The sequence below is a fragment of the Euprymna scolopes genome, chromosome 26 (assembly GCF_053919585.1).
Source record: "Euprymna scolopes isolate OS-2025 chromosome 26, ASM5391958v1, whole genome shotgun sequence".
In the NCBI taxonomy this organism is placed as follows: domain Eukaryota; kingdom Metazoa; phylum Mollusca; class Cephalopoda; order Sepiida; family Sepiolidae; genus Euprymna; species Euprymna scolopes.
The window spans coordinates 97,437,239-97,455,858 of NC_136507.1; the positions used below are offsets into that span (position 1 = coordinate 97,437,239).

Sequence of the window (18,620 nt, forward strand, 5' to 3'; positions counted from 1 at the left end):
TTATTTTTTGTATTAACCACACATGTATTTTTTTCTTATTTATATCCACAATGACATTTGCAAACACACACGTGCGAACACACGCGCACACACACACATCTTGATTAATAGCCTTTATGGGAAACAGCTTTAGCAATTTTTAAGTATTTTGAAACTATTTACAGATTTTGTTTGAAACAAAAGTATACTAAAAACAAACATTTTTTAACGTTGCCTTTATATGTTGATATGCATAAGTCAAACACAATATTTTGAATTAAAAGAAACAACTTTTTTTTCTCGAATCAAATGATTCATTATGTTTTTGGAACCTAGGTAAAAATGAGAAATATTTTTTAAAAATATTTTCTAAAGTTTTAAATGTTTTAGCATGTTTAGTCAAATGGATATGATCATAAGTTATGGAGTCGACTATGCCATATTAAAACCCTGTAACACCTATTTTGGTTATTTACATACTGATTCTGGGAAAGGTATGAAACCACAGCCACTTCCCTCCCATCTCCCAAAACTTTTAGTTTTAATACATGATATAAATCTCACCTGTCTGTTTAAATGTATGTATGTATTTTTGTATGTTTGCCTAAAACTTTCAACTGAGACAACGGATTATCATGAGGTAGATATTGTTTTGAAGCTCAACCCTTTGGATGGCAAATATCGAAAAAAATTTCTTAAAACATTAATTCCTTCACCCTCAACTGAACACTTTTCTACAAGGAGGGATCGCTTTTTTCACTGATATTTTCGAAAGTCATCCCCTCTTTTCGATTGCCTAGCCTTGATTTAAACCTTTGCCACTTCCGGTTTTGGCGATGGATGCAACAGCAAAGACGTCACATTTTTATGTTATACTATGAAATTTAAAACCAAAAGTGGCTCTATTCAACAGTTTAAATGCTGCTATTTTTTTTTATCAACTATTAATGAAAGATTAAAATGGTTGCCTTGTTTATGTTTTTTTAATAGAATTTTTAAAAATTAGATTTTTTTAATGTCATTACATTTATTTTATTTTAATAATTGATTAATAGTAAATAAATGAAAATCTACAAGTCATGCAGAGGCGAGAAACGCATACAAAAATGGTCATAATAGTTTCGTCTTTTTATTATTATTATTATTATTATTATTATTATTATTATTATTATTATTATTATTATTATTATTACATTTGTTTTTGTTTTTTTTTTAAATTGTTTGGCACTTAAGCAAAATAAGGATCGTACCATGGTTTGAATTTTCCAGGCATTTAATGTTAAAGACAGAAAGGTTCTGAAATGATGAGCCAATGAAATCGTATCAGCCAATGTTATTTAAGGAAATTTAATTTTCTAAATTTTGAATTAAGAAAATATTTAAGTTTGTTTTTTATCATTGGTTTATTAAATTAAAAAAAAAAAATTCTTTTTGATTAAAAAAAAAAAAATCAAATAAAACGAATTAATAAAAATGTTTGCTATCAGTTCTTTGTTATTCAAAGATAAATATTTATTCATGCAACTTACCTTGCAATGAGTTTTTTTTCTTAATTTGAATTTTCTTAAAGTTTAATAAAAATTATCTCATTTATTCATTGTATATTTTTGTTTGTAGCAACCAAAAATATTTTCAGTTTTCTATTTTTTTTCTGGAATTATCTTCATAATAACAAATATATTTTTCATAGAAAAAAAAGCAGCCAACATTTACCCAAAAATAAAATTGCAAAACTTTCGTTCAGCAATTTCTGGCATTTTGCAAAAACTGTCAGGAAAATTCTGATGATAGCATGGTTCTTACTTTGCATCTGTATCAAATAAAAAATAAAAAAAATTCTCATTATTTTTGCAGTATTTTTCCTAATTTTCAATGAATAATTTGAAAACTACAATTTATTTTCTAGACTTGAACCCTGTTTTCTGGATTTACTTGTTAATATAAATATCTTTTACAAAATCTTTTTCCTTCATTATTTTTTCCCTTCATTATTTTTCTTTCATTCTAGGCGGCAGAAGAAATGATGGGTTGAAAGCAGCAGATATTGTCCCTATTCTCAGAGAAAGAGTTGCATACCTTTCAGGTAATAAAACCAATTTTATTCAAATTTTAAAATAAAGTAAATATTTAGCATTGGCATGTCGGATTTAATGATTTAAAAGGAAGGCCATTTGTTTAAAGGTAAAAATAAAAGAAAAAGTTCATCTTGATCTTTAATTTCTCAGAAGTATCACCTTCAATTTTTACATTTTAAATTATGAAATAATTTTTCTGCAGTATAGCAAGATATGTTCACTGTTTTCATTGAATGTGTTTTATTGAATTGAGTCGCATTCAAAATGGTGGATTTTGGCATCTTCCACTATTATGCTAATATTTTCAGATCTCATATATAGTCAAGTTGTAAATCATGAGAAAAATCTTTTAATATAGATTAATACTTGCATACATAAATAGCGCAATGATGTTGATACTATTAGATCTCTGAAGTTAAGCATTGTTGAGCCTAGTTAATACTAAAACGGGTGACTATTTAGGATACTGGGTGCTGTATGGGCTCTCTGTTTATCTCCACACTGTGTCTACTCATCTTGGACTTCTTGCTACTGGAATCAAACAGCGCCAACTCAGAAGTGGTTAGAGATTATGCAATGTTTGCTTCACAATTCAGCACATGCGAGCTGTTCACCCTTAAGGATGGTCAGATGGTCCTTGTCATTCTGATGGACAAATAAACTTACACAAGAATCATAGTTAACAGAATGTGTTATTCGTGGTTAAATTTGGATCAATTCAACATACATTTTTTCTTAATTTTACTATTTTCATTTTTCTTTGTGTCTTATGTTGAGCTGAGATGTTTTATGAATGTCTTCCAATTTTTCATGTCTTGCAATTTAACTTGTACTGTTCACTAGGAGTAGGTTATCATCAACTGATTTCTTTGATATCTTAAATGGCCTACTATGTGGCCTTGGGCTGTCATCAATGATGTCAAACTGACGTCGGATGACATCGCTATACCAGTTGACGTATGGCGAAAATTGCTCATGGAAGCCTTTACAGTGAACTGGCAATTTCCTCTGTCTGATACACTGCAGCCTGGATCGTGTCATTTTGACATTTTATCATCACCTATGTCTTGCAGCTATACAAGGGTACAAATTTTGATATGAAAATCATTTCTGTTTAAGTTACATTCTGTTAACATAAATTTTAAACCACCAGACTAATCATCTCCATTCAGTTTCGAAAGGTAGTGGCTGTAAGAGTAGCTTCACATGTAATTGTGAGGCAAGTCTTGCGCAATCCCAAACCATACTTCTCCTGAATCGGTACTGATTAAGTTCACTGGCAAGGACGGAGACAGACACAGACACACACACACAGAGACACACACAGACAGACACACACACACACACACACACACACACACGTTTAAATGTGTATGTTTGCCTAAAACTTTCAACTGAGACAACGGATTATCATGAGGTAGGTATTGTTTGGAAGCTCGACCCTTCGGATGGCAAATATCGAAAAAAAAATTCTTAAAACATTAATTCCTTCACCCTCAACTGGACACTTTTCTACAAGGCGAGATCGCCTTTTTTCACTGATATATTCGAAAGTCATCCCCTCTTTTCGATTGACTAGCCTTGATTTAAACCTTTGCCACTTTCAGTTTGGCGATGGATGCAACAGCAAAGACGTCACATTTTTATGTTATACTATATAACAGCATGCCAAAAGATAGACTGACTCTAATCGAAACAGATTTTATAATGGAGATAAAAAAAGGAATATCTGCCTTATTCACGACTAAAATGTTAGATTTATTTTTGTGTCTTTAACCCCCCCTCTTATTTTTGCTGATGAGGAGACTTTGTAAAGGACAAAACTTTTGTCAAATAATTGTCAATATTTATTGTCAATTTAAATAAAATGAACATCGTTTCTGAAACGATCATACAATCTATTGATTTTGGTTCTTCCGTTTGAAACTGATTTTTAATTAAAAATTATGAATCGTTTTACTCAATAGTAATATATAGCTCTAGGATATCTATACCTATTGAGCTTTTTATATATCTACAGTACAATGGGCATTGTTTTCTTTTAATAGTATTAATACATTTGCTAATACATTAAAATAAACTCTGCTCTTTAAACTCCAGGTCTAATTCACTCTAAAATTTTATATATATATATATATATACGTTTTATTTTTTATTACCGTATCTTTCTCCGGGTCTAATTCCCTCTAAAAAATAATATATAATATCATTCACAGACTGTTTCGCTGTCTCAGAGCTGTTTAATGCAGCTAAATATTTTTTTTTTTTTTTTAACAAAAAAAAATGATAGTGCAATTGAAAAAGATAATTTTTTCAACCTCTGTATCATTAATTGAATATTGTTTAAAGTTACAACATACTTTAAAAAACAATGTTAATTTTGAACCTTGATTTCCACATTGAGACACAAGGCATTTAAAACTTGTACAAAACTTATGTTAATTTGTGAAAGACTAATACTAAATCTTACCCAATAAAAAATTACATAAAAGCTGTTATGTAATAGAAAGTATGGAAGATTTTATATTGCTCGGATTTAATGTAGAACTCTGCGTAGTTTTTCACTATGCTCATAACACTATATCTAGCGTTTGCTTCCTAATATAGTTGGAAGAAACTGAAGTTTTGGAAAATTCTCTGACACATGCATTAAATTTCATTATAATCAGATCTACCTAAGTTCAAGTCTTAAGATGTTTTGACCCTGTAGTTCCCTTAGGAGGGGGCATGTAGAAATTTAACACAAAGACAGGCACATAGAAATTCAGGACCACTTCCATTGTCTTCCATAAAGAATTTTGTACATATTATTTAATTTTCATTGACACAGGATATATTTGAAATATTAAAGTAGGTTCTTCATTTGTAACTTCCTTGGGACTTTAGATCACTTACATTGTTTTCTCTGGAAAATCTATTATATGGATGGTGTGTTTGTGTGTGTGTGTACCCAAATAAAAGTTGAAAACTACAAAACAAACACCCAACAAATTCATATTTTCTTGATCAGGATTGCACCGGGTGAATAATATATGTAAAAACTAAAAAAAAAACAAAACAAATAGTATTATTCATTCTTTGAACCTAAACTAGCACAGATTTCGTCAGGGAAGGTCATTTTATTTATTTATTTTCCAGAAATTGTATGTGCTTCCTAATGGGAAGTAACTCGATTTTTTTTTTTTTTTTAATCAAGGAGTTATTTCCTTTATGCTGACTCGTTCGTATTTGTATATATCCAGAGAGAGAAATGGGGTAGACAGATGAGAAAAAATGATTGTGGTGAAGGAGGGGGGAAAGTTGGGAAAGAGAAAGATAGACTAATGAAGAGAGATAAAAGGATAGAACTTATGTTACACTTTTACCCCGGACAACCTCGGATTATTTTGCTAGTATTTAAATATTAATTTACTTGTCCGTACATCCAGTGTCACAAAAAAAAAACATCATCACAAACATTAATTAATGAGAAGTGAATTGCCTTCCTTTGTAGTTGCTCTCTATCAATTAAAAATCATTAAAACCATTTCCTCTTCAAAAATTTTCATTAAAAAAAAAAAACACCTAGCTGTCTGTTTTTGGTTTCAAATTGGCTATTTTATTTTATAGTTAAAAAAAAAGTTAAAAAGGAGACTAAGTTTTTTATTATAGTTTTTTGTTTTAATTAAAAAAAAATGTGCAAGTGAATTGACATGTGTTCCTTTGTATAAAAAATTATTCTGCAAAAAAACAATGTGTTGTGTGTTAAATTTTCATTGAAAAAAAATCAAACATTTTTTAAATCAATTCTTTTTAGCTTTAAAAGGTTTAAAAAAGAATTTGCTAAAAAATTGTTTTAAATTCGTCGTTATTGGCTTTATTTTATTTTTTATCAATTTTATTTATAATGTGTTCTAAAAATTTTCAACTACCATGGAATTTCTACGGGTTCTAGTTATAATTTTTGGATTTTTTTTTATCGTTTCTTTTTATAGGAAACGCACGCAGATATTGACATGTACATTATGTCTTTTATAATCTATAAAATAGATTTTCTGAACTTATTGATTTACTTACATCATTTTAAAATTAGAACAATTCTTGAGGTATTTCATAAGTGGGAATACCTGTTCCACTCAAAAATTGATCTACCAAGATAATTTTGAATCGATTTCTGATATAGTTATTCAATTGATTTTTATTTGTTTTATGCTTTATTTTAAGGTTATGGATTAATTTCTATCGCACACTATTTCAAATAATTATTCATTTCTTAAAATATCTGAAGAAAAATCTTTGAAAAATTTTTATGAATAAATTAGCTGGAAGGGTTGGGTTGTTCATACCAACCGTGGATATGCCCTTGACACTGAAGATCTATCCTCCCAGGCTTTATCTTCTTTCACTTTTAGAAGAGGTTAGCTTCTTGCTAACTGCCTAAAGTGTCTCTACCATAGAATGCTGGCGTGGTAGTTCAGTCATTTTTTTATACGTTTCTCATGTGCTGGTTTTTCAATCACCACCTTCTGACCTTGTCATATCCTTTTGCAGATGAAGGGAGATATGTTGAAATTGTAAGCGTGTTCAATATTTGTACGTTGTAGGTCGATGGTCGGATGTCGACACTTGTTGGTGTATGCATTTTATATGTTCCAAAAACAATCAACAATAAAGACCCAAGTTTACCGAGTAAATTTAAAGAACATTAAAAGGAAGAACGTTAAAATCGAGTTACACTATATGCAAATAAGATGTTTTATTTAACTTAAAATATGCAAGAACAAGAAAAGTGTTTGTGTGTGTGTGTGTGTGTGTGTATACGGCTGAGCATGTACGAAGTTGAAAGTGTTTGTGTGTATGAGTTCATTGTGTATATGTGCATGGATGGATATGAGAGTTCGTTGTGCATCTAAGTTCATTGTGTATATGTAATATCGTCTTACCTTGGAATTATAATACTCTGTTGAGGCTATGGAAAAAGCGTGTTTTCAAATGGATGATTCGAATGAGAGATAGGTATATAACGGAAGTGGGTAAAGAAAGCGAAACATGAAGTAGAGAATGCCACCTGTTGGACAAATCGGAAATCATGACAAGGGCAGATAACTGGTGCGTACTTAAGATAAGTTTGTATGCGTATGTGTGTGTGCAACATATCTAAGAGCATATCAGTTCGAAAAGCATCTGTCTATAGATAGATACCGACAGAAAACTTAAAATACTGGTCCCAAGTCAAGTTCATATTCAAGAAACATTAAAATCCTTAAATAAATTAAAGAGAACAGATTTAAAAAATACTTTAAATGAATTTTAACAAAAAAATATATTATGGTAAAGTGTGTGAAAATAAAGACATTAAGATTTCACTATCACCAAGCCTTTGACCATGTACATTGGAGGAAGAAATTGTTAAATAGCAGGGTATCACAAGACGTATGTTGTATAAAGAGTTTATCACAAGTGTTCATGTTATGTATTTTGAATATGTATAAAATGATAATCGGCCCCAAATTCAATTTTTCCATAACACAAATCACTGAATTCTCCGTATAAGTAATAGATGCAACAGCACTTCAGCGCTAACGTGGCCTGGATGCCATAATCCTTTGAGAAAATATTAGGTCAGAATAGCTAGAATGAATGGTCAAGATTGTCTGTTGTTTATTAACTGAATCTTGTGTTCAATAATATCTGTTATTAGTCAAATTTTTTTTATAATCAAAGTATATGCCCAAAAGCTTGTGTCTATAAATATAGCGGTTTTCCTGTGTTTACCAGAAAATTGGTATTTTCGGTACTAATGGATATATTCAAAACTAGCAAGGTTACCCAGTGTTGGTCAGGAGGAGTAATATATATTTATCAATTTATTAATAATAATTTAATTTCTACTTCATGTAAATTTTAGCAAAATAAATAAAAAAAAAAATTTAATCTAGGTAAAACTTATTAAAAAAGAACAAAAATAATCCTAAACAATAAATATGCAAATTAAGTCTTACTTGAACAAATATGCGATTAAAGTTTTACTTAAAAAATATGCAAGATGAGTTTTACTTAAAAACATAAACTAATTAGCTCTCTCCTCACAATCTGTAAATAAATGGAATTTTTTTTTTTTTTTTTTTATTAAATTGACGGTTTGGGCAGGCGCCACCATGTTTTTCAAAGTGGAGAATAGAAGGTGGGTTTACTTTCAACCATCTTGTAACTCTAGCTTCCTCTCATTTTGTTATTTAGTCCTCGGATTCCATAGTAATGTTTCTAACAAAGGGGAAAGAATTGCTGTTTTTGTGAGTAGGTGGTACCCGGAGATTTTCAATCCTCGTGGTCCTGAATATGACCTTTATCTATATCCGATGGTGAGGCCCCAGCTTGCGGGCTTTGGGGAGTATGGAGCCACCCTTTAATTGCCATTGCTCCCAGGTCCACTCTGACCCAGAGTGGTAGAACCTGTTAGGGTCCCAACTATGGGTTAAATAGAAACCGAATTGAGAAAAAAAAAAAAAAAAATATTCTATTAAAAATTTTTTCTTCAAAATAACTGGTTTGGTATTAAATAACCTGAAAAGGGTTGATATGCCGCAAAACAAAAACAACCAACCACCAGTCCTCGTAGCAGTCAGCATCTTTCAATTTGATCTTTGATTAATTCTTATCCTCTAATGTATTTTTAGCTTTAGTAAATGATGGCACGTTAATAAAATAATTCAATTTTAATTTTTCAGTTTTGCTTTATTCTTTTAGAAGATAGATGTGCATAATAAATAATTCTTTTATCAATTCTACTTATTATTTAAAAAAAAAACAATTAAAGGTTGATTAAAAATTGTTTGGTTCTATTGAAAACAGATATGTAAAGAAAGCAACCATAGAAGTTCCACGGAACCTGCTCATAGAAATCTTATATTCAAGAATTGCTGAAAGCTAAAATTTTAGTTCAATTTAAATATTCCTTTGAAACGATACTGTTTTTTTTGCATGAAAATTGCAAATATTTTAAATTAATTTCACTCAAGTGTGACAGAATTAATTACTGTTTATATTAAAATCTATTTTGTCAGCTTTTCTTACAAATGTAAGAAATAATTAAAATTTGATCGTTAAGTTTGACACTTCTAACCATTTGTAATTTCTGCCTATACAATTAAAAAAAAAAAAAAAGCATTTATTTGGTTATTCATATTTGATTTATTATTCTCATCTTGGTTACTATTTTCACAACATTTCGGTTGATGTAATCTTTTTCCTCTTCGCATCTTCATCACAAAACTCCAACATCAAAACGGTAAGATTCCTGACTTATCCCAACTAACAGCTATGACAGCCACCATTTAAACTTCATTCCTAACTCTTAAACTTCCCTCCTACATATTTATCTATTTTACCCCCCCCTTTTTCTCCCTCTTCCTGCTCCAGCTTTTGCTCACTCCTTCAATCTTTTCCCTGTCTCTCTCTCTCTCTTCTCCCCGTCTCTCTCTCTCTTCTCCCCGTCTCTCTCTCTCTTCTCCCCGTCTCTCTCTCTCTTCTCCCCGTCTCTCTCTCTCTCTTCTCCCCGTCTCTCTCTCTCTCTCTTCTCCCCGTCTCTCTCTCTCTCTCTTCTCCCCGTCTCTCTCTCTCTTCTCCCCGTCTCTCTCTCTCTTCTCCCCGTCTCTCTCTCTCTCTTCTCCCCGTCTCTCTCTCTCTCTCTTCTCCCCGTCTCTCTCTCTCTCTCTTCTCCCCGTCTCTCTCTCTCTCTTCTCCCCGTCTCTCTCTCTCTTCTCCCCGTCTCTCTCTCTCTTCTCCCCGTCCCTCTCTCTCTTCTCCCCGTCTCTCTCTCTCTCTCTTCTCCCCGTCTCTCTCTCTCTCTCTTCTCCCCGTCTCTCTCTCTCTTCTCCCCGTCTCTCTCTCTCTCTTCTCCCCGTCTCTCTCTCTCTTCTCCCCGTCTCTCTCTCTCTCTTCTCCCCGTCTCTCTCTCTCTCTTCTCCCCGTCTCTCTCTCTCTCTTCTCCCCGTCTCTCTCTCTCTCTTCTCCCCGTCTCTCTCTCTCTCTTCTCCCCGTCTCTCTCTCTCTCTTCTCCCCGTCTCTCTCTCTCTCTTCTCCCCGTCTCTCTCTCTCTCTCTCTCTCTTCTCCCCGTCTCTCTCTCTCTCTCTCTTCTCCCCGTCTCTCTCTCTCTTCTCCCCGTCTCTCTCTCTCTCTTCTCCCCGTCCCTCTCTCTCTCTTCTCCCTCTCTCTCTCTTCTCCCTCTCTCTCTCTTCTCCCTCTCTCTCTCTTCTCCCTCTCTCTCTCTTCTCCCTCTCTCTCTCTTCTCCCTCTCTCTCTCTTCTCCCCGTCTCTCTCTCTTCTCCCCGTCTCTCTCTCTCTCTCTCTCTCTCTCTCTCTTCTTCCCCTCTCTTCTCCCCCTCTCTCTCCCCCTCTCTTCTCCCCCTCTCTCTCTCTCTCTTCTCCCCCTCTCTCTCTCTCTCTCTCTTCTCCCCGTCTCTCTCTTCTCCCCGTCTCTCTCTTCTTCCCGTCTCTCTCTTCTCCCCGTCTCTCTCTTCTCCCCGTCTCTCTCTTCTCCCCGTCTCTCTCTTCTCCCCGTCTCTCTCTTCTCCCCGTCTCTCTCTTCTCCCCGTCTTTCTCTTCTCCCCGTCTTTCTCTCTTACTCTCTCTCTTCTCCCCGTCTTTCTCTCTTACTCTCTCTCTTCTCCCCGTCTTTCTCTCTTACTCTCTCTCTCTTCTCCCCGTCTTTCTCTCTTACTCTCTCTCTCTTCTCCCCGTCTTTCTCTCTTACTCTCTCTCTCTTCTCCCCGTCTTTCTCTCTTACTCTCTCTCTCTTCTCCCCGTCTTTCTCTCTTACTCTCTCTCTCTTCTCCCCGTCTTTCTCTCTTACTCTCTCTCTCTTCTCCCCGTCTTTCTCTCTTACTCTCTCTCTCTTCTCCCCGTCTTTCTCTCTTACTCTCTCTCTCTTCTCCCCGTCTTTCTCTCTTACTCTCTCTCTCTTCTCCCCGTCTTTCTCTCTTACTCTCTCCCTCTTCTCCCCGTCTTTCTCTCTTACTCTCTCTCTCTTCTCCCCGTCTTTCTCTCTTACTCTCTCTCTTCTCCCCGTCTTTCTCTCTTACTCTCTCTCTCTTCTCCCCGTCTTTCTCTCTTACTCTCTCTCTTCTCCCCGTCTTTCTCTCTTACTCTCTCTCTTCTCCCCGTCTTTCTCTCTTACTCTCTCTCTTCTCCCCGTCTTTCTCTCTTACTCTCTCTCTTCTCCCCGTCTTTCTCTCTTACTCTCTCTCTTCTCCCCGTCTTTCTCTCTTACTCTCTCTCTCTTCTCCCCGTCTTTCTCTCTTACTCTCTCTCTCTTCTCCCCGTCTTTCTCTCTTACTCTCTCTCTCTTCTCCCCAGTCTTTCTCTCTTACTCTCTCTCTCTTCTCCCCGTCTTTCTCTCTTACTCTCTCTCTCTTCTCCCCGTCTTTCTCTCTTACTCTCTCTCTCTTCTCCCCTTCTTTCTCTCTTACTCTTTCTCTCTTCTCCCCGTCTTTCTCTCTTACTCTTTCTCTCTTCTCCCCGTCTTTCTCTCTTACTCTTTCTCTCTTCTCCCCGTCTTTCTCTCTTACTCTTTCTCTCTTCTCCCCGTCTTTCTCTCTTACTCTCTCTCTCTTCTCCCCGTCTTTCTCTCTTACTCTCTCTCTCTTCTCCCCGTCTTTCTCTCTTACTCTCTCTCTCTTCTCCCCGTCTTTCTCTCTTACTCTCTCTCTCTTCTCCCCGTCTCTCTTACTCTCTCTCTCATCCTCTCTCTCTTCTTCTTTGTATACTCTCTTTATCTCTTCTCTGTATTTCGATGTTTTTATTTTTTTTTCTGCCTTATTTATGTCTGATGTTTTTAAAATCCTAATATCACACCCAAGTTTAAAATTCTAGTATTGCTACAGCCCTAGTAGAAAGTTAGTTCTAATGTCACTTTGGTTCCTTTGAATGTGCAAATATGTTTTCCACTCTGCCACTCAAAATGTTTCCTATTCACCAAAAAACTATTAAAAAGAAAATCTTAACAAAAAAAAAAATTACACACTTATCAAAGTTTGACCTCATTGTACTAGATCCCAACATTTGTTATAACTTATATTTTGTGGGCAAATTCCATTATCTTGTATCTGGTATTCATTTATGAACACAAAATGATTTTTCCAGTGTTCCATCAACTGGATCTTGTGGCTTAAAACTCATTTCCTGTGTTGCCTTCTTTTGATTACACAGAAAAGTAGGTAATTCCATAAACTTAATTTTCACAGATACAAGGTCAGTGGATGAACGTCAGAATTTAACCCTTTACTGGTCAGCTAAGCTTACACAGGATGCTAATCTCTTTAGCGTAATCCCCACTAAAGAAGCAGAAGGGGAGGATCAATTCGGGGGGGGGGAGTGTCTATTAGTTATTGCACACTGATATTTTTCTTTTATCCTCCATTCTATAATAAAAAGCCAATATATATTTATTTGTACATTAGTAAATATATCCTCCCTTCTACCATGTTTTTGTTAGCCTGGGGTGATGATATATTAAACAAACAGTACTACCCCCCCGCCCCCCCCCCAAGAAACGGTTAAAGTATTGGAGAATGATATGAACGAAATATATTATCTCCATCTGCCTCCATAAAGAAGAGGAATGTATTGTAACAAATGAAAATATACTACACTACACTCTCTAAGTGGGAATGGGTAAAGCCTGGGAGGATTCACCCACTCCTCAAAAACAAGGAAATGGTAATACCTGGAAGAAGGTATGATGAACGTAGGTATACTACATTAGTGCCCAAATAGTGATGGCATCATGACAATAGATACTACATTATCCTCTCTAAAATGGAGGAAGTGTAGGAAAAGATGTCTGCGAGTATCATGAAATGGCAGCAGAAAAATACATTAAACCCCCCCCCCTCCTTTCACACCTGCACACACATAAAATAGGCGAAGGTAGTCTGTGGGAAGATGGTTTCATGACAACAGAGCATTTACTATATTTCCTGCTTCCAAAGGAGGAGGAAATTCCTAGGAGAACGGTCTTACAGCAACAGAATCGATACTATCCCTCCCCCCTTAAAAATATAATACTGTAATAGAATAAATCAGGATTGTTTTTCATTCATTAAAAAATGCGTCGTCATTAAAACATAAGTGTAAAATGTGTTCTCTTCATCGTGTAATGGTACACACGTTTAAACATGTGTTAACATTTAGACAATTGGGAACCCAACATGTTGTAGACTCCGTCACAAAGGAGACCAAGACAAAGAATAACTCGACTCACTTTTTTCCGTTGAAACGACAAAGTTTATTTCCGAGTACTTTCCCCGAATAAAATGTGATCGTGCTCCTCTCTGTCCTCTCGAATGTGATCATCAGTCTGTGCAGCTTGGTATTTGCATACAACCACCATAAGCATGTCAGCGGTCTGTTACACATCCCCAGTGACATCAAGCCTTTTATTATTGACAAAACTATTGCACACACACACACATATCTCGCAAAAACTTTTGACATGGGCCACGGATTTTCACCAGATAGGTATCATTTTAAAGCTCCAACCTTCGCCCGACAAATATTGAAAAATTGGCCAAAAACATTAATTCCTTCATCCTAAAATCATCAGTTTTGTATAAGGAGGGGTGCCGAAAAAATCGTTTCTTCATTTTCTCTGCTCCTGCTACTACAACAATGACGTCATGTTTGACCTAGAAAACGTTGACGTTAGTTTCAACCACCTGCAAGTGTTTTTAAAGGTTTAATTTTATCAGTTATTAAGTGTATGTCTCTTTGGCGTAGGGGTAATGTGTCGGGCATTTTTTGCCTCACTTTCTACCTAAACTTTTTTCCTCTTTTACACCTTTTTTCCCTTGTTCGCTGTTTTGCTTTGTTTTGGTTTTTCCAATTTTTCTTAACATCGTGATGTTTTTATAATATTAAGACAGGGTCACCCTCTCCTATATACACACCCCCAAACACCCGGGCAACGCAGAGTACCTCCGCTAGTATATATTTATAAATATAAAAGCGAAAATGTATGTATGTATGTACGCTTTTACTCGATGTCCAGAAAAGGCTTCTTTCAGAGAAGCTCTCGCTCGCTTCGCAACTTCTTAAAACTTTTTATATCATCTATAAATTGTAATATCTCACAGTTAACCACGGAGCTCGCCTGTCTATTTAATTTTATTGGCTTTCAAACGTTAATTATTCCACATTTCCCGCATCGGTACGCATTACATTCGGTTTTCGGTATAAACAAAAAGCGAAACTCTACTCTAATCGCAGGCCCAGAGCCAGTGGTCTCTAGAGAGCTAAGTAACGTTTGGTCAATGTCGATTCGTCATATCAGACGGTAGCTTTCATTTCGAGACGAGGGAGCGGGTTTTTAAAAACAAACAAACCGATTTATTGACCTCATTAAAAACTGTCCCGCACAAAATGCTAACTGCTGAATACCTATCACCACCACGTCAATCAAAACCACGCATCTGTTTTTTTGTTTTTTTTAACACTTTACTATTTTCCAACTGCGCGTCGTCAAGGCTTTTTTTTTCATGGGCACCTGGTTTTTTTCACACACACCTACAAACACCCGGGCAACGCTGGGTACACCTCGCTAGTCTATATATATAAAAGCGAAAATGTATGTATGTATGTACACTTTTCCTCGATGTCCACAAAAGGCTTCTTTCAGAGAAGCGCTTGCTTGGTTCACAACTTCTTAAAACTTTTTATATCATCTATAAATTGTAATATCTCACAGTTACCCACTGACTGTAGCTTTCATTTCGCTCTTCCTAATAAGCAGAGAGCGGATTTTTAAAAACAAACAAACCAATTTATTGACCTGATTCAAAACTGTCCCGCACAAAATGCTTACTGCTGAATACCTATCGCCGTCACGTCAATCAAAAACGCGCACCTGTTTTTTTTTAACACTTTGCTATTTTCCAACTACGCGTCGTGAAGGCTTCGGTTTTTTTTTTCACGGGCATCTGTTTTTTTTCTTCACATTTTCGGGGTTTTTTCACATACCCCGAAAAACACCCGGGCAATGCCGGGTACCCCTCACTCGTCTATATATATATATAAAAGGCAAAATGTGTGTGACCATTTCGTGTATGTCTTCAAAAGGCTTTTCGAGCACACGCTCCCGGGTTCATTACTATCGCTTACAATTGTTTATATGGGTCCTATATCATAATATGTACGATTTGGGAACGCGGGTCGTCTCTAGATTTATTTACGTCGACTTGTATGAGATTCGCGCTATTTTGCTCTGTCCCTGGTTCATTCTCCATTTTAGTATAAATAAAGTGAAAAACGTTGGGTTCTCGGCTTTTGCTCTGCTTTCCTCCCTTCCCACCATCTGGGGTGAAGTGAAAACTAAAAATAACGATCGCGCGATGACCTCATTTAGCATCGCCCTGTCAATCAAACCTCTTTTAGCTTTATAAGCTTTAACTTAACATGTTAATTAATTACTCTCACTCGTGGTCGAGACCGTTAAGTATTGGCATTGGTTTCCACCTCCGCGTCAAAGCTTCCGGGTTCAATCCCTCCTCCCGACCAAATGGTTTTTTTTATTACTTCGCTTATTCTTTAGTTTACCCCCCTCCTCCCATACACAGGTTTATTTATGCCATTTTTTTCCGTTTTGGATTTTTTTTTTTTTTTTACATCGTCTTTTTTATAATATTTAAGCAGGATTATTAATTACCCCCCCCCCCATACACACACCTACAAATACCCGGGCAACGCCGGGTACCCCCCCCCCATGTCTATTATATAAAAGGCAATGTGTGTGTGTGCGTGTGCGTGCGCTTTTCCGCGATGTCTGCAAAAGGCTTCTTTCGGAAAAGCGCTCGCTCGCTTCGCAACTTCTTAAAACTGTTTATATCATCCAGAAATTGTAATATCTCAGAGTTACTCGCGGACCTTGCCTGTCTATTTAATTTTATTCACTTTCAAACCTTAATTATTCCACATTTCCCGCATCGGCACGCGTTACATTCGCTTTTCGGTATAAACAACAGCGAAACTCGACTCTAATCACAGGCCCACAGCCAGTGTCGACTTCGTCATATCAGATAGGCGAGCGGGTTTTTCAATTGACCTCATTAAAAACTGTCTCGCACAAAATCGCCGTCACGTCAATCAAAAACGAGCACCTGTTTGTTTGTTTTTTTTTCACACTATTTTCCAACTGCGCGTCGGAAAAGCTTCCTTTTTTTTCACACACACCCAAAATCACCCGGGCAACGCCGGGTACCCCGAGCTAGTCTATATATAAAAGTGAAAATGTATGTATGTATGTATGTTTGCTTTTTGTGTATGTCTGCAAAAGGCTTTTTTTTGTCAGCCTTCTCACTCAGCTCGTTTCTTCTTAAAACTTTTTATATCATGTCTAAATGATAATATCTACGACTTAAGAACGGGGGTCGCATGTGTATTTAATTTGCCCAAATTTCACGCGCTATTTTTTCCAGATATTTAGATTGCCGCATGTTTCTTTTGCTTTTCAGTATAAAACAAACGAAAACTTAAGTTTCTCGCACCTGTTAATTTCATTTTATAAACGTTAATTTAAGATGCTTTTCATTCCTCTACTCTCGTGGCCGAGATGGTTAGGTCCCAAGGTTTTTTTCCATTTCGTTTCCACCTCCACGTCAAAGGTTCGGGGTTCAAGCCTACTTTCCTAATAAAACTTTTTTTTCTTTTACACCTCCCTCCAAACATCCGGCCAACGTTTGATCACCCCCCCCACACACACACCTACAAACAATGTATGTATGTATGTATGTATGTGTGTTTGTATGTCTGCTAAAAACTTTCGACAGACAAAGTAAAAATTCACAAATCTGGCCTCATATAAAAGCCCCATCCTTCGCCCGACAAATATCGAAAAATTGGCCAAAAACGTTAATTCTTTCACCCTGAAATCAGTACTTTTCTGCAGGTTGGCAGTATTTTCTAGGTTGGCAGTATTTTTGCGCGAACAGTTGGCAGAGTTGGTGGAAATTTTCTGTTTCTATGTCTATCCTTGTAGCCATGTCACTAGTAAGGGTGCTGGAGGTAAACGTTTTGTCTGGGCTGACGTTATCCGCCTGATAGTCAGGGACCCGAACCTTGGATTAACCACTAAGGAGGCTGTCCTATCAGCAGGTGCAAAGTACTGGGGCTGCTTTATTGCCATTTGGTGAATGGAATCTGGACCATGCAGTAGCTTCTGGTGGGGCCTCTCGATGCCATACTAGTGGGTAATTGTTACGGCTTTACCTTATCATGTGGTACAAAAAAAAAAAAAAATTCTTCGTTTCTTTTTCTCTCTTAGTTTCCCCTCTCTGTCCTGCTCTAAGTAAATCTGTCGACCTAGTCCACAAATTCCAAAATTTCATCATGACAAGTTTCAAGAAAAAATACACGATTAAACCCGGTTATCCAACTTCCAACGTAGACCCCTACTACCATGTCTCCTTCTCCAACATCAGGGGTCTACGTTCTAACCTTCCAGAGGTTGAAACCCAATTACAGGAGACTAAACCAGACCTTTTATTTTTAAGTGAAACTGGCATTGGACAGGCTATTTCCCTAGATGAGTTTGCAATTACAGGATACTCTAACTTAACTTCTAAATCTGACCCCCAAGATCGCCATGGGCATGGAATATGTGCCTATATTAAAGATAGCTTTCCATGTGGGAGGGACATCTCCAGGGAAGATCCTAACTTACCCTATATGTGCTTCCGGGTTGCTTTAGCTCACACTACTGCATTTATATTTACTCTCTATCGCCCCCACAACAGCGGAGTTACTATCTTTCAAAGCATATCTGAGAAAATTGACCAAGTCCTTTCTACTTATCCTTCAGCTAACATTCACGTATGTGGAGACTTCAATGTTCACAACGTCGAATGGTTGACCCACTCAAACAAGACCGATGATGAGGGGAGGTTCTGTCATGATTTCTCCATTGCCTATGACCTCACTCAGATTGTTCAGGAACCTACCCGTGTGCCCGATAATGACGGCCAGTATGCGAGCCTACTAGACCTTTTTCTCACAACTTGCCCTGAACTATGTTCAGTTTCTGTTCTGTCGCCTCTTGGATCTTCCGACCACTCTGTTGTATCAATTAAGATAAAAATGAAATGTAATAAGTCCCCAGACGTACCACTTCATCGTACAGTATATCGATACACTAAGGCTGACTGGGATAGCTTCCGTACATTTATATCTGATCTACCTCTGCATTCCATGTTTAAAAAGGATGTGTCCTCTATAGTATTAGACCTAACTGAATGGTTAATTGTAGGTATTGACCATTTCATACCCTCTAAAAAGTTTCAGCAAAAACCTAACAGCCAGCCATGGTTCTCTCCAGAATGTGCTGCTGCCATTGCGCACAGAAATCACTTTTTCCACTGCTTCAAACGTAATAGATGTATGGAAACTAAAGCCGTTTTCAGGACTGCCAGCAACCATTGTAAGAAAGTAATAAGGAACGCAATAGAGTTGTATGCTCAATCTGTTAAGTCCAAAGTAGCTGAGCAGCGGCTTGGTTCCCACCAGTTTTGGCAAATAGCAAACAGAATCCTGAACAGAAG

General features: G+C 36.4%; 1 protein-coding gene across 11 annotated transcripts in view; it reads left to right on the forward strand.

Annotated features, from left to right (window-relative positions):
• LOC145248297 (kalirin-like) overlaps positions 1-18,620 on the forward strand; it is an 858,283-nt gene that overhangs the window by 127,348 nt on the left and 712,315 nt on the right. For all 11 annotated transcript variants that reach the window (XM_080110176.1, XM_080110182.1, XM_080110183.1 and 8 more), the window contains one exon: positions 1,988-2,062. In XM_080110176.1, the coding sequence (XP_079966302.1) occupies positions 1,988-2,062 (75 nt within the window). The remainder of the gene's footprint in view (positions 1-1,987; positions 2,063-18,620) is intronic.